Here is a 15579-nt window from a genome sequence, read left to right as displayed (position 1 = left end):
CACTGTGTAGTCTACAGCATGACTCTATTAGGTGAAATTATCTTCATCGACGCTACTTAATTTTGTTTTCTCTACATCAAACATTGGGTAACATGACTATGATAAAAACTTTAGTCTAGTCTCACTTAAGGAGCCTGTTTATGTCTGAGAATAATTTATGAAATACTCATGTTCTTACTGGTTTGGAGTTGCCAGGTCTTTATGTACTGGAGAGAGCTATTTTCGCAACTTCTAAGAAGTTAGGACGCCTCTGGAGCTCTCTTACATTTTTGAGGAGATAGAAGTGATTTCCTAAGTTAGCAACACTGTTCAATTAATTTACTACTACCATTTACTAAAAGTAGGAGTAAATTTGATCACACTAAAGGTTTTGACCAGTTAGTGAGAGAGTGACTTTCTCCTCTACAATGCTAAATACACACTGCATAACATGTCACATATAGAGCTAAATGACTGTCCAGCTAACCTGTCTTCTCTTCAGTTGATCTGGAGGAGGTTAAATAAAAGTCTCAGGGCAACAGTGTTGACAAGTTCTGCTAAATCATTTCAACACCATTACTATTATTAGTGGACACATTTTCTGGAATCAGTCACACATGTCCATCTTCAATTAGCCATGGAAAGTAGTGACCAGAGGAACACTACCTACCCAGAGTATGTTACCTTTCAAGATGGTTCTGTTGCCTCTCTGCATCCATTATCTGTGTATTTTTTCTATTTTGTTTAGCTACTCACCTATTTACTATGGTTCAAATAAATACAGTGATATAAAGAGCAACAACTATTTCATTTAGCATTCCATGGTGCACAGTATAACTGTAATAAGAAGTCACCCTCATGCTGTAAGCAAACCCATATGTGTTTATGAATATGTAGAATCAGTAAGCAAGTTGTCCTGAATGTAAGTCAGTAAATTAGCATAATGGCCTTTGCAAGTGGCTTTTTTCTGTCAGACTCTAACACCAGTCTTTTAAATTACTCATGTAAATATTAAGTTTAAAATTATATTTCACTGTGGCTGCCTCATACACATGTGTTGTGTTGCAATCTTTGTTTCCCTGAATGTCTTCAAAAGAGATTAAGAGTTTGCAATATCTGCAACCATCTGTACATCCACAATAGTCACATTTATGGGAAATATGCCAAATAAACCAAAATGATTCTATAATATTATTATGACTTCTCCATCAGTGACCAGCCAACTTAGTTGCTAGTTTCAAATAAGAACAGTAACAATATGCAAGCTACATACTGTGGAAACTTCATGAATAGTAATGGAGCTAACCCATAATAAATTGAAGTGAATTGAATAATTAAATGTCCTATTTTTTACATTTAGTTTATCAATTTTTAGTTTAATTAAACGCGATTGAGATTTGCAGATGTTAGCATGTAAAAGTAAAATCATGTGCTCTGAGAGATAATGTGAATGTTTTACATAATGAGGATCCTTTATCAGTTCAAAATAGAAGCAGGATGTTGTATTTGCTGATGTCACATTACCTATGCACATAAAAATGCAGACATGATTTGTTGTAGGGGGGGAACCCAATGTCATAGATGCATCACCAGCAGCTTATGAACAACTGAGTAGGGTCAGTAATTTCATTTTCCCTGTTATTCTATCTGTCCAGCTGTTTAGAACTCTGGCGAGATGGGCAATTGGAAAGGTATAAAATTACACACAACAAAGTTGCTATTGTTGTTTATGGATCGAGTCGATTCCTTATGCTTTTCAATGCAATACCCAATGCTAGATAGTAGCATTACTACTGGACCTTATTTGTACCTCCAAGTTGTGTTACTTTAATTATAACCTCTATTTAGGAAAGAAAACAACAATACACTCTGAATCTCGTGTTCTAATTTAACATTTTTCAAAACCAACTAGTAAAACAGCAAAAAATACTTTTCTTTTAACAAAATGCCTCCAGGGAAATGTGCTCATGTAAGTCTGTTGCAATGTAATTTTGATTTTTGAATGGCCTACATGTTTTTCAAACTGGGGAAAAAAGGAGCAGAGCACAATAACTGAACTGCACAGTAAAATTTCCATGTGGCAAATTGGAGTTCTTTTTTTAACAGTAGCTAACAATTTTGTTACAAAGCTAAGATGGTTTCCAAGCAAATTTATAATCCAAGATATTAGCCACATTTTCTGGCTATTTTTCTCAAACATCTAATATACAACAGAGCAAGTTAAACATTGCCTCAGATCTGAGTTGTTTTCACATTATGACTTTTAGAATGTCCAAATTAACGCATGGGACACTGAAACTCTGCATGCTTATGTATATCTTTGTGAAATCACATCACTAAGTGACATTTAGATCAATTCAGACTCAAACATTCTACAACCATGTATTTGATCACATGTCCATCATGTCACAGGAGGGCCAGAAAAGGTGCTTATAAAAGCTCTATATACAATATAATCAGATAAAATGTGAGATAACAACAGGTGTAATCAGTCTATCAAACTCTCAGGGTGGTTGTGAAGAATAATGCTTGTTTTGTAAATGCAAACCATAGGTGTCAGCAACCTGGGGTAGAGTTTATTTTCTTGCATCATCTTTGCTTGCACACATCAAATATGTATAAAACTACATAAAGCAAAAAGTAACAAGGTTATGAACAGAGTGTAAATCCATATACTTGTTAATAATAATTAAAAAGTTGCTAGAGTTGTGTCATTAATGTGTCCCTTTTGTTCTAGTGTTGAGCCTGTTGTTAAGTGTTGTTCTAACCCTAACCCTATAGAGGAGCTGAGTCAAACCTTAGAAAATAATTATTAGGGCTCCAAAACCTACATCACTAACTGTAAAATTTGAATATCATTGTTCATCCAGCCATTATTCTAACCTAACTTTGCACCTCTCTTGGGTTAAGGGTGTCAAACTCAAATTCACAGTGGGCAAAAATTAAAACTGTGATGAAGTCGTGGGCCAAACTCAATCTTTATTGAAAAATTAACTGCCATTGTGCATGTTTTCCCATCTCTCCAGATATATAATGTTGGACCTTTTTATATGAAGGCAAACTTAAGTTTTGCATAAACATTGAATCTGGAGCAAGCAAAGCTTAATATTATAAACAAATGAGAAATTAAATTTGAAATAAAACATACATCAGTGGTATTCGTTTCTTATTTAAATTAGTAAAATAAGGTATTATGTCTGTCTGTAGTCTTAATAATAATAATAATTTACTTCAATAAAAAGGAATCTTTCAACTATTAACAGTCCATGCCTTGGAGTAGAAAAAGTGCAAAGTGGGCTTCAAAGTCGGCAAATTGCCGGGTAAACTCGGTACGGAGTATGCAAAGTTTTTGTTTTGCGAACTGTGCACCTGGCCTCTTTAATTTGGCCATTTTTGGGGAGGGGTGGGATTAAGTTTGCTCAAGATTGTCAACAGAAAAGTAGGTGGCGCTTGGTGGTCTCAACTAACATGCAAACACACTAACAAAACATTCTGGGATTTGCAGTATTAGGGCTGTATGTGCTGTATACTGGGGACTAGCTCTAATATACATTTGATATGATCAAATGGCCAAATATAATTACACCGCTGGCCAGAATTTGACACCTCTGTGCTAGAGCGTAGGGCAAGAGGCAGGGTTCACACTGGACAGGTGGCTAGTCTATCACAGGGCTGACATTTAAAGGCAGTTAAACATTCCCACCTATGACACAAACAATTAACCCTAACATACATGTCTTTGGATGGTGAGAGGAACTCATGTAGACACAGGGAGAACATGCAAACTCATAAAGGCACCCAGTCAACCCATGGATATGAGCATGGGTCCTTCTTGCTGTGGGGCAATAGTGCTGACCACTGCGCCAACATGCGACCTTTGAGTTTGATTATCCTGACCCATACTAGAGACTAGAGATCAGTTTATCTCAGCTTCTTCTCAATTTTTATATACTAGTGTTTGACAATTTTTCACAATTCAGAGCCACAGAGTAGAAATTATACTGATATGGTGTAGTTTTTTTGACATTTGTGTTTTGTATTTTCAGACAAGAACTGTTGTAATCTGTTTCTTAGAAAAACTTCCTTGGTGTGAAATTGTTTTCTCACTGTCAAATCACATTTTCCCTACATCACACAGTGGGTAACATAATTAAAAATTAAAAAAGTTTTAGGGTGCTCTCACTTACAACCAAAATTGTGAGTTGCAACAGATCCAAGACCCTATGTTTCTTGTTAAGGAAACATGAAGTTGCAATGACTGTGATTTGTACACAGCTGATCATCTTCATGACAGATGGTTTTGATGCTAGAGACATGCTGATTTTGTGGGGGGAGAGATGTTTCTATCTGAATGCTGTCTTTTGGCATCTTCTAAGCACCTTGGAAACCTTTGTTTTCTTAAAGTACCAATATTATGTCACCTTTGAGGGCTTAAAAGACAGGCCTTTAAAGTCCCTAAAATGTGCCTGTATAGTGTCATGCTAAAAAACTGTGTAGAACAACAGAAACGTCTTAGAGTTTGTCCAAAAATCCAAATGGTGAACATTGTCATTGCTCTGCAGTCTCCTGCTGCTGTTTTGCTATTTTCAGACTGAGTCTGTTGCAGCCAGGAAACACTATTCCGGACTGAGAGTGTTTGGCCTAGGCTGTCATAGGCAGAGTTTGGACAAAGCCAGAGCAGCCATTGTAACCCTGAGACTTGGCAATACATCATTTTCTGGGGTGGCAGTAGCTCAAGTGGTAGAGCAGTCTTCTACATATGCTGTGAGTGGTTTGACAAGACACTGAGACCCCGTAGTAGCGGCGACATGTAAAGTCTGCCAGCTGTCCAACCGCAATTTCCCCAAGCTCAAACTTCGAATAAACCACTCAGGGACTGATTTCTAAAAAAACAGAAAATGTAAAAGGAAAATGATGGAGTGCACTTCTATCATACTTGGTGTGTGTCTACATGTACCATAGAGTCACATAAATGTACCAAAATGGCCAAAAAGTGGATTTTGTCACAATCCTTAGCTTGACTGCCAATTCTTTTCTCTTATTTTAAAACTCCACTTCTTGACTTGGTACATTTGCATACCCTCCCGCTTTCTTGTAATCAGCATTGTTTTTTACCAGTTCTCCACTCCCTTATTAAGCAGTATCTCTCCCGCAGCACACTCACCAGATTATTGGATCCCTGTGTCAACTCTTCAGCCTTCTTCTGATCGCTGCTCTGAATTCTGAAAACTACTGATGTGCAAATAAAGCTAAGAACCAGTACTGAATGACTTCACCAATTTTATCAAAAATGGCTTAATATATTCAAAGCTCTGTTTCAGTGATATCTAATGGCAACAGCAAAACAATGTCTTAATTATGTGATGAGTGTACCTAGTGTTTGTGTGATTGATGTACACATATTTTTGTAGAGATTGATTGACTGGTGAGTTGATTCTATGAACGCATGTAGTGTAGTTGTTGGGAGAAAACTTGGGCTCACTGGGTGAGCTTGTGTTACTAGGGCAGGGTGTGATTATGTATGTGGGATGGAATTCTAAGATTTTGTTTTATTAACGGCTTCTTTACCTAACTGACTCCACGATGGCAATCAAACAAAAACAGTGATAATAACAACATACACCTGCTGAGACAAAAAATACATTCTGCATTATTATGAGTGACAATATAGTGCATTTACATGCCAAGGAACTGGTTTGAACCAGTCAAAAAAGGTGTTTATTTATCTAACAATGTGAAAGATAATTCACAAAACATTTAATAATTATAATTCACAATATTTAAGAATTCTCGCCGATAAAAGAGGTCAACAAAACAAACTAAACTGAACTCAGGCTAGGTTAGTTAAGCAAAAACTTCAACTGAATAGACCCACTAACAAAGAACAACTGACCTGACGAAATGAACTCACAGGGGAACATATATAATAGCTGATCAGACCATATATGATACACAGTGGGTAAGTAAAACCACCTCAGTTCCAATATTTAAAAAAATGCTGAAAACAGAACTCTTCCGCATCTTCCTTTGCACTTAAAAAAAAATAAAAAATTCTGCTCTTTTATACTCACATCTCTTGAAACAGAAACACTTTTTGATAGGACTTTGCTTTGATGTTTTTTTCTCCTTGACTTAGATTTTGTTTGCTTGCCTTGTTCCTCACTTTGGATAAAAGCTGCTATAGTTAGAGATGGATCAGGTGACTCTGAACCATCTCTTAGTAATGCTGATATAGGTTAATCTGCTGGGGGAACTCTACTGATAAACTGAGCTCCTCTCTCCTTTCTCCTATCAATGCAAATTCCACTATTGCATGTCATTAACTTTGTGTCTTCTCTCTCCCGTAGTTGTGCTTCCTCCTCTCTGTCTCCATCTCTCTCTGTACTTTTCTTTAGGTATCTTCAGCTTTGGAGCTGTATATTTCCAGAATACAGTTGACCTGCCCAATGTTCTTGCTGCTTGTTGTTATTTTTATTGCCTGCTGTTCTTTTCTCTCTCCTCTTTCCACTCACCCCAACTGGTCGAGGCAGATGGCCGCCCACTATGAGCCTGGTTCTGCTGGAGGTTTCATCCTCTAAAGGGAGTTTTTCCTCTCCACTGTTGCCTAAAGCTTGCTCAAGTGGGATTGTTGGTGTTTTTTGATATAATTATACTCTGTAAGGGGTAACCTTACACTGTAAAGTGCCTTCTGTTGTGAAGTGGCGCTATACAAATAAAATTGAATTGAATTGAGTAAACAAATGGTACTGGAGTTGGAAACCGCTGCTGCTGGAATTTTCAATAAGCTAAAGAAGCTAAAGCCAAAGGTTTTATTTATTTAGTTTTTAAAACAATTCTTAGTATTTAAGTATTTATTACATTTATTACAACATTTTAGAATTTTTGCTTTTATTTTAAAGGGATTTGGCTAAACATTTTGGCCGTGACAACAGGTGAGAAAATTTTTGGTTTAAAAAATCAGCCTCTCACCCACTGAAGGGTGAGAAAGTTTTTGTCATTCACTGCCATAATAAACTAAAAAATCTGCCAAAAACCATATATCATCATAAAAACTGTGTTAAGGAAAACCCGTAAAATATTTTTTTAAATTAATGACTTGTTTAAAGTTTGAATGGTGTCTGTAGGTTAAAGTATGCTGAACTAGTTACAGGTGAAAAAGGACAAGCTTGAACTAGGATTTGAAGAGTCTTACCCATTGAGTTCCATTATAAAAAGTTCCTGAATAAAGCTTAATATAATAAAATATGAAAATGAATTGAATTGAAGTTTAAAAGTCTTTAAAATTCTGAAGATTTTGATACCTTAATGGCTTCTGTAGCTGAAGGTATGCTGAAGTAGAAAACATACATAAGAATAATTATAAATAAATGTTAAATGGTCTGCAGTTATATAGCTTTAGCTTAGCTTTTCTACCTAATTGGCACTCAAAGCACTTTTACACTGCATTGCATTCACCCATTAACACACACAAGCACACACACTCACACACCAATGGCTATGCAGCTGATCTCACTGGGGACAACTTCAGGTTCAATATCTAGCCAAAAACACTTTGGCATGTGACAGAAGGAACCACCAATCCTATGATTGGCAGACAACTGCTCTACCCATTGATCCACAGCCACCCAATAATAATATTTATTTTCTACTGAAAATGCTGTGAATGCTGTAAGGCTGAATTCATTAACTAAAAATTGCTGAAAGCTGCTAAAAATCTAAAACACACCTGAACACTCCAAAACAATGGCCAATGGTCTGCACTTATATAGTGCTTTTCTACCTTTCTACCTTCTACTGGCACTGCTTTTACACTGACTCTAAGTCACCCATTCGCACACACAAGCACACATATTCACACATACCAATGGCAGAGCTATAGTATACATTCACAATACTGTGCTTTGATAAAGATTAGGAAAACAACACTGTGAAAATTTGTCTCCTTTAAAAACATTTAATGTATTAGTGTACAATAGTTGGCTATACAATTACAATATAATGTGGTATGCATTTAATATAGTTTGTGTTTCAGATTAGACTTTCTTTGCATAAGGATATTGAGTTTCAGACTAAAATTATATATTATCTGCCACCAGTTTCATGGCTCACTTCTAAAAATAAAATATCTGATGTACTGACGAAAAACAGACATTTAAAATCATTAATTTTCCTCCCACAAATACAATTGATTGTAGGATCACAAACAGCTAACTATCTATTTGGCTTTCATACATAGTGTATTCTTCTGCTTTTATGGTAAGAAATAAGACATCTTTATCTTCTAATCTTATCTTCACTGTCGTCATTTGAATTAAAATTGTGAAGTTAGTTGTTTATACAAATGTCCACTGTGAACAGAACTGTTTTTAGATTCTTACTGTTGACAGTGAGCTAACTGAATTATCCTAACTAATAGACATTGCATGAGCTACCTTTTTTTGTGAAGATAGAATTCTGTTAAGCTTTTAAATATCTCATAATACTGAAAATCTCACAACCCCATCAAATCAAATCCACACTGTTGGTTTAACGTGTTCATGGTCTGGCTTGTGTTTTGCAAACTGCAACATATTTTGAATTACACAACTACACATCAGCCAGTAAGAGAGCAACACAATGTCCACAGTACTCACTTGTACGTTTGGAGTTGACTGTAAATTACTAACTTCAAGAGAAATAAAATAAACCGCAATGAGCCAACACAATGTATAAATGTATACAGTACATAATGTGAGTCTTTATATTTATATCTTGGAGTTTGCACATATATATCCCTATTTCCATATTTGATTTATTTTACATGGCATCCAACCTTTCTGAAAATAAGGTTGCAGTCAGTTTTCAGACAAATCCTTTACAGTATGTTCCCAGTAATGTCATTCTGATATTAAAATCAACATGTAGATAGAAATAACACAGGGGGAACCAAGTCCTGAACTTCTAAATCTACATGAAACCTAACCTTAGTTGCCTTTGCGAGCTGAAATGTATTTTTTTTATACGCAAATACATATTTTAATCTTTACTTTCACACTCTTTAGTATACTCCTTGAAAAACGGTGAGCAGTAAAATACTACAGATTTGTACCTGGCAGCACATATAAGGCCAACAAGCATCTCTTGTGCTGCTTTCCCTTTTACTTAATTATTCTCAGCTTTTCACACTTCCCCTTCCCATCAAAATAAATACAAAGAGGTTGGTCTATGTGTTATGTGAATCTACAGTAGAGAGTTGTCATAGGGGTTAAATGGGTTTCTGCCTTTCCTGTATTTAGTAGGTTTCATCTTCACTGCTTGAGTTAGCTGTCTCTTCTGGCTGAAACACAGGATTGTGTGTCTGTTTCTGCAGATCCTCTAGAGTCATTTCTCTCATCTTCCCATCCATACCAAGCTGCATGGGCTGTATCACGTTGGTCCTGCAGGGAGAGATAGTGTAGAAGAAATGTTATACTGTGACCTTTGATGTTAATCAATCCAATTCAATTTTATTTGTAAAGCGCTTTTAACAATTGTCATTGTCACAAAGCAGCTTTATACAACCAAAGAAACTATGGAAGTTTATATGAACAGTGAATGTGTATGAATCAGATTGTCCCTGATGAGCAAGCCTAGGGCGACAGTGGCGAGGAAAAACTCCCTGAGAAGGCAACAGGAAGAAACCTTGAGGAAAACTAGACTCAACAGGGAACCCATCCTCAATTGGGTGATAACAGAAAGCAGTGAAAATGAAAACTGTGTGCAGAAAACCCAGGAAACTCTGTGTACCAAGATAAGTGTTGGGAAACTAGTTAAATTTGTGAGCAGTATCAATCAAGGACAGTACCCCATTGAATGGTTGATATGATATACAAGTGGATTTTGCTGTTGCTGTAAAAACGCAAAGAGTGGACATAGTTTCAGATTTGTCTTTGTGAATTTGCAGATTTCCTTTCTAACCTAGTTGTTTCTGTAGACAAAGCATTAATTGCTGGAGATTTTAATATTCACTTTGAGAATCCAGAAGACCCTCTGAGAACAGCATTTATGTCCATATTGGACTCGCTAGGAGTAGATCAGTGTGTAGTAGGACCCACTCATAAAGACCCACCTTAGATTTAATAATATCCTTCGGTTTAAGTATAAGAAATTTACTTACGCTCCCACTGTCTGAAGTTATCTCAGACCACTACCTTGTTTCAACTACAGTGTGTCATATTAATAATGTATACTCAGCGCCGCGCTATCGCATTAAACGTACATTTACATCAACTACCGCACAGAGCTTTATTAGTAATCTCCCAGAGTTATCAACTTTGATTGGATCACCGTCTGACCCTACAGAACTTGACCAGGCGACTGAATATCTAGAGTCGTCATTACGTTATACCTTAGATAATGTAGCTCCAGTTAAAAGAAAAGTCATTAGAGATAAGAAACTTGCTCCCTGGTATAACGATGACACGTGCGCCTTAAAACAGACTGCTCGAAAATTAGAACGTAAATGGCGCCAAACTAAATTGTTAGTATTTCAGATAGCATGGAAGGAGAGCATCCTGAACTATAAAAAAGCTCTTAGTGCAGTTAGATCAACGTATCTCTCCACTCTCATAGAAAACAACAAAAATAACCCTAGATTTTTATTTAATACAGTAGCCAAATTAACTAGAAAGAAAACCACTGCAGATATCTCCACAACAATGTTGTGCAGTAGTGAGGACTTGTGAGAACTTTTTCCACAACAAAATTGTAAATATAAGGCATAAAATTCAAGCTTTAAAACCAGACAATTTAGTTGGCACAGGTGACGAGCTAACCTCAGCAGATCAGTACCTAGATTACTTTACTCCTCTTGAAGAGAATGAACTAATTTCACTCATCTCTTCTGCAGAATCTTCAACCTGTACATTAGACCCTATACCAACACACTTTCTAAAACAGATAGTTCCAGAAATAATAGAACCCCTGCTGACAATCATAAATTCCTTACTCAGCTGTGGGTATGTCCCAAAGTGTTTTAAATTAGCAGTTATTAAACCACTAATGAAGAAACCTGATCTCGACCCCTGTCAGCTGTCCAATTACAGGCCGATATCAAACCTCCCCTTTATCTCAACGATTCTATCTCAAAGATAGTAGCTGGGCAGCTATCCTCGTATCTTCATAGAAATAACATACACGAACTCTATCAGTCAGGATTTAGGCCTCATCAAAGCACAGAGACGGCCCTTGTTAAAGTAGTAAATGACCTCCTATTGGCCTCTGATCAGGGTAGTGTCACTATGCTTGTGCTACTCGACCTCTGTGCAGCTTTTGACACCATTGACCATAGTATTCTCCTTCACAGACTAGAAAATGTTGTTGGAAATAAGGGAACGGCCCTCTCCTCGCTTAGGTCCTATTTGACTGATCGTTATCAGTATGTAGATCTAAATGGCAACTACTCCACATGCTCTCCAGTGGAGTTTGGTGTTCCACAGGGTTCAGTTTTAGGCCCACTGCTTTTTTCCCTCTACATGCTTCCTCTGGGCAACATTATCCGTAAGCATGGTATTAACTTTCACATTAACATTGTTATGCTGACAACACACAGTTATATGTTTCATCAAAACCAGATGAGATCAAACAGCTTAATAAAGTTGAGCAATGTGTAAAGGATATACGAGACTGGATGCTAATTACCTTCCTTCTGCTAAATCCTGATAAGACAGAAGTACTAGTTATAGGATCATCTGCAGCTAGAAGCAAGATTTTAGACCACGCCGTAACTCTACATGGCCTTTCTGTTACATCTAGTGCAACAGTAAAAGACCTTTGTGTGATTCTAGATTCCACTCTTTCATTTGAAGCTCATGTAGATAATATCACCAGGACAGCTTTCTTTCACCTCAGAAATATTGCCAAAATAAGGAATATTTTGTCACTAAATGATGCAGAAAATTAGTCCATGCTTTCATCACCTCTAGGTTGGACTACTGTAGTGCCTTACTGTCTGGCTGTTCAACCAGGTGCATAAACAAGCTTCAGTTAGTTCAGAATGCAGCAGCGAGAGTCCTCACTAGAACCAGAAGATATGAGCACATCACACCTATCTTATCTACACTTCAGTGGCTCCCCGTGAAATTTCGCATTGATTTAAAAATACTACTTCTTACATTTAAAGCATTAAAAGGTCTTGCGCTGCAGTATCTAAGTGAACTGCTAGTGTCTTATGATCCACCACGCCTATTTCGATCAAAGGATGCTGGCTGCCTGTCAGTGCCTCGTATAATAAAAACTACAGCTGGGGGCAGAGCCTTTTCTTACAAAGCCCCAAAGTTATGGAATAGCCTTCCAAATAGCGTTCGGGACTCAGACACAGTCTCAGTGTTTAAGTCTAGCCTGAAAACCTATTTATTTAGTCAAGCATTTTGTAAATAGATTTGGGAAGGACTCATGGACGTAGAGCATTATGGTGAACTGGTATGTTTAGATGCTGTCTTCCCAACTCTCACTGATCACTCAGGTGTGTTGATGGTGAAGTGTTCGGTTGCTCTACATCCCAGGGAGCTCTCATGTCTGTGTTTCCTTCTGGCCCACCCTTTTAGTTAGGCTGTCATAATTAGTCCTGCCGGAGTCCCTGCTGCACTATTCTACATATACATTCACCTCAAACTTTATCCGACTGTGAATACAACTAACTGCCATCTCTCTCTTTCTCTACCTCTCTATTTCCCTCTTCCTGTCTCTCTGTCGAGCTACACGTCATTCCACCCTCTGCCCTCTGGACCTGTCTGACTCGCCCTGAGGCCCAACTTCTGGCTGGGGATCTCGTCGCTCAGATCCACCGTCTGCCCTATGGGATGCGTTTGGAGACTGGAGTTGGTCACACACTACTATGAAGTCGGTCTTGGCCTCAGCGGACGTCAGCAGCTGTTTCTCGGAGGTCTCGACTCAACGCTCGATAGTCCAGGAATGGAACAAGTCTGTCTGCAATTAACTAACTGGACTCCACATTAACTTAAAGACATTAACTATTATATGTGAAGATTTTAACTCTCTCAGAGTAGTCATCGTTGTATTAGTTACCTTTCTCACTAGTCTCCTTCTTGCACAGTCACTCAGTTTGTGTGGACAGCCTGTTCTAAGCAGATTTCGACATGTGCCATATTCCTTGCATTTCTTGACGATGGACTTCATTGAACTCTGAGATGTTCACTGACTTGGAGATTTTTTTGGTATCCATCCCCTGACTTATGCTTTTCAATGTCCTGTTCTCTGAGTTGCTGGAAGTGTTCTTTTGTCTTCATGGAAATACCGATTAACCAATGACTGGATCTTCCAGGCACAAGTGTCTTTATACTGCAATCACTTGAGACACATTCACTGCACTCAGATTATGTTTTATGCTATTTCACTAGTTGTAGGACTACTAGCACAAAATATCTGGACCTCTGTTGGATAAGGTCAGCCATCTTAAAGAAGGTGAATATTAATGCAAACAATGATTTCACCTTACATATTTTTATTTAATTGACATTACGTTGTAGAAACCTGTTTTCTGTTTTCACTTCGAGATTAATGAGGTATTTTTCGGACATTTCTTTGTCAAAGTCACACTTATATTGACAAGATTGATTTATAATTTCTATTAAAGGAAACATCCAAGTATATACCGTGTGTGTGTGTATATATATATATATATATATATATATATATATATATATATATAGATATGTGTGTGTGTGTGTGTGTGTGTGTGTGTGTGTGTGTTCTGCTGTTATTTACCTTGACAGTTTGTCAAACATGTTGGCCAGCTTCATAGCTTCATATTCTTTCTCTTCCTCTGTCATTTCTTCCATGGGATTGGGCTGGTCCTCTTCTACAACTCCTGTTATTGGGTTTATACTAGAGACAAAAAAAAAAAAAAAAAAAAAATAGAAAGATTAAAACTGAAACATTTTACCTTTTTCTATTTTGAAGATCTTAAGCTTAAGCTAAAGGAAATTGTTCTCACCTGAATCCCAAAAATTTCACTAAAGTCCATCAACTAGTTGCTTTAGGAAATGTTTAAGCCAACACTGAAGAAGAGTCCTATGCTATGGAAAATGTAGAATTTTGACATAGTGTTTGTCCTTGTAAATTTCACAATGCTTTACCCTTTTCAACATTATTTATGTTGTTGCTTTATTCCAAGATGGATTAAATTCATTATTTTTCTCTAAATTACACAAAAAATATCCCATAATGTCATGGGATATTTTTGTGTTTGGAATCTAGCAGATGTCATTTTTATGTCATTTTTTATGACATAAAAATGAAAAAAGCACATGTACTCAGTATTTGCCATGACACTCAAAATTGATAACTGGTGCATTCTGTTTCCACTGATCATTCTTGAGATTTTTGACAACTTGATAGGAGTCCACCTGTGGGAAATTCAGTTCAGTTGGACATGATTTGGAAAGGCATACACTTGTCTATATAAGGTGTCATGATCCTACAGGGCTTCCTGTCCTGCTTTTAGTTTGGTGGCTGTTTTTCTTTCCTGTTGCTGGCAGCTTGTTTCTAATTGTCCAATCTCTTTCAGCTGTGCTCATTGTTTTCACCTGGTGCCAGCTCTCTTTATATTCTGAATCTTCCCCTGAGAGAGCTGCCAGACTGTCCTGACCCTGTGTTTTGACTTTCCAGCATTTCTAGTCATCTTGTTTGCTTATGTGTTACAGACTGGACCGTATTCTTGACCCTGAGTTTTGCCTGTTCCCTAGAAAGACCGTGTATTGATTCTCTTTGCCTTTCCTGGTTTTGGACCCCTGCTCTCGTTTGGACCTGCTCTCCAGCTCTTGCCCCCGTCTACAATACTGACTGAGGACGACTGTTGTGAGTACCGGATCTCCCCCTTTGTATATGGATTGTGGATGACTGTAGTGAGTACTGGACGTGTACCTTGTATATCTGTGGGATCTCTCTCTGGCCTTCTCTCGGATTGTCTGTATGTTGTGTGTGCACACGAAGAGGAGGACCTAATCCAACCAGCTACACCACACTGTGCCTGGCTAACCTCTTCGCTGACCCTGGGCCTCTACAGGCTACTCACCATTGCTCCCGACCCCTGCTTCATCATCAGCTCTCCTCTCTTTATCCATAAATCCACGCACTCTGGTTACCCGGTTCCTGCAATCAGACTCCTACCCATACATTCATAATCTATAATAAAGAGCTTGTTCAACCACGAATTCTGGTACTGGCATTTTAATTGGGTTCAACATCCCTCGCGGCGGGTGGTTTCACTCGCTGCTGACATAAGGTCCCACAGTGGCCTCCATCATAAAATCCATCATCCATAATTCCGTGATCTTTCTAGAGCGGTCCGCTCTAGAAAAGTCAGACATGCCAAACTTGTAGCATCATACTTAAAAATACTTTAGGTTGTAATTGGTGCTAAAAGTACTTTAACAAAGTATTGAGCAAATATTGTAAATACTTATATATTCTTTTTCAGTTTTCATTTTAAGAAATTTGCAAAGATTTTAAACAAACTTTCTTCACTTTGATAATATGAGGCATTTTTTGTAGAATTATGAGCAAAATAAGGAATTAGTTTATTTTGGAATAAGGCTGTAACATAACAAAATGTTGAAAAAA

The 15579-nt window shown here is 37.5% G+C and overlaps 1 protein-coding gene and 1 long non-coding RNA gene across 2 annotated transcripts in view; one reads left to right on the top strand and one right to left on the bottom strand.

Moving 5' to 3' along the window:
- Window positions 1–6722: 6722 nt before the first annotated feature.
- ric8a (RIC8 guanine nucleotide exchange factor A) overlaps window positions 6723–15579 on the bottom strand; it is a 32679-nt gene continuing 23822 nt past the window's right edge. Inside the window, exons 13-14 of the mRNA XM_026366674.1 lie at window positions 13723–13842; window positions 6723–9395 (exon numbers count right to left, since the gene is read on the bottom strand). Of these exons, the coding sequence (XP_026222459.1) occupies window positions 9251–9395; window positions 13723–13842 (265 nt within the window). The 3' untranslated portion in view covers window positions 6723–9250. The remainder of the gene's footprint in view (window positions 9396–13722; window positions 13843–15579) is intronic.
- LOC113166498 lies at window positions 14276–15170 on the top strand. Its single transcript, XR_003299174.1, has 2 exons — window positions 14276–14814; window positions 14950–15170. It is a non-coding gene; the product is annotated as an uncharacterized LOC113166498 (long non-coding RNA).

This window comes from Anabas testudineus, chromosome 6, assembly GCF_900324465.2.
Source record: "Anabas testudineus chromosome 6, fAnaTes1.2, whole genome shotgun sequence".
Classification (NCBI taxonomy): domain Eukaryota; kingdom Metazoa; phylum Chordata; class Actinopteri; order Anabantiformes; family Anabantidae; genus Anabas; species Anabas testudineus.
This window is presented reverse-complemented; position numbering and strand designations above follow the sequence as displayed.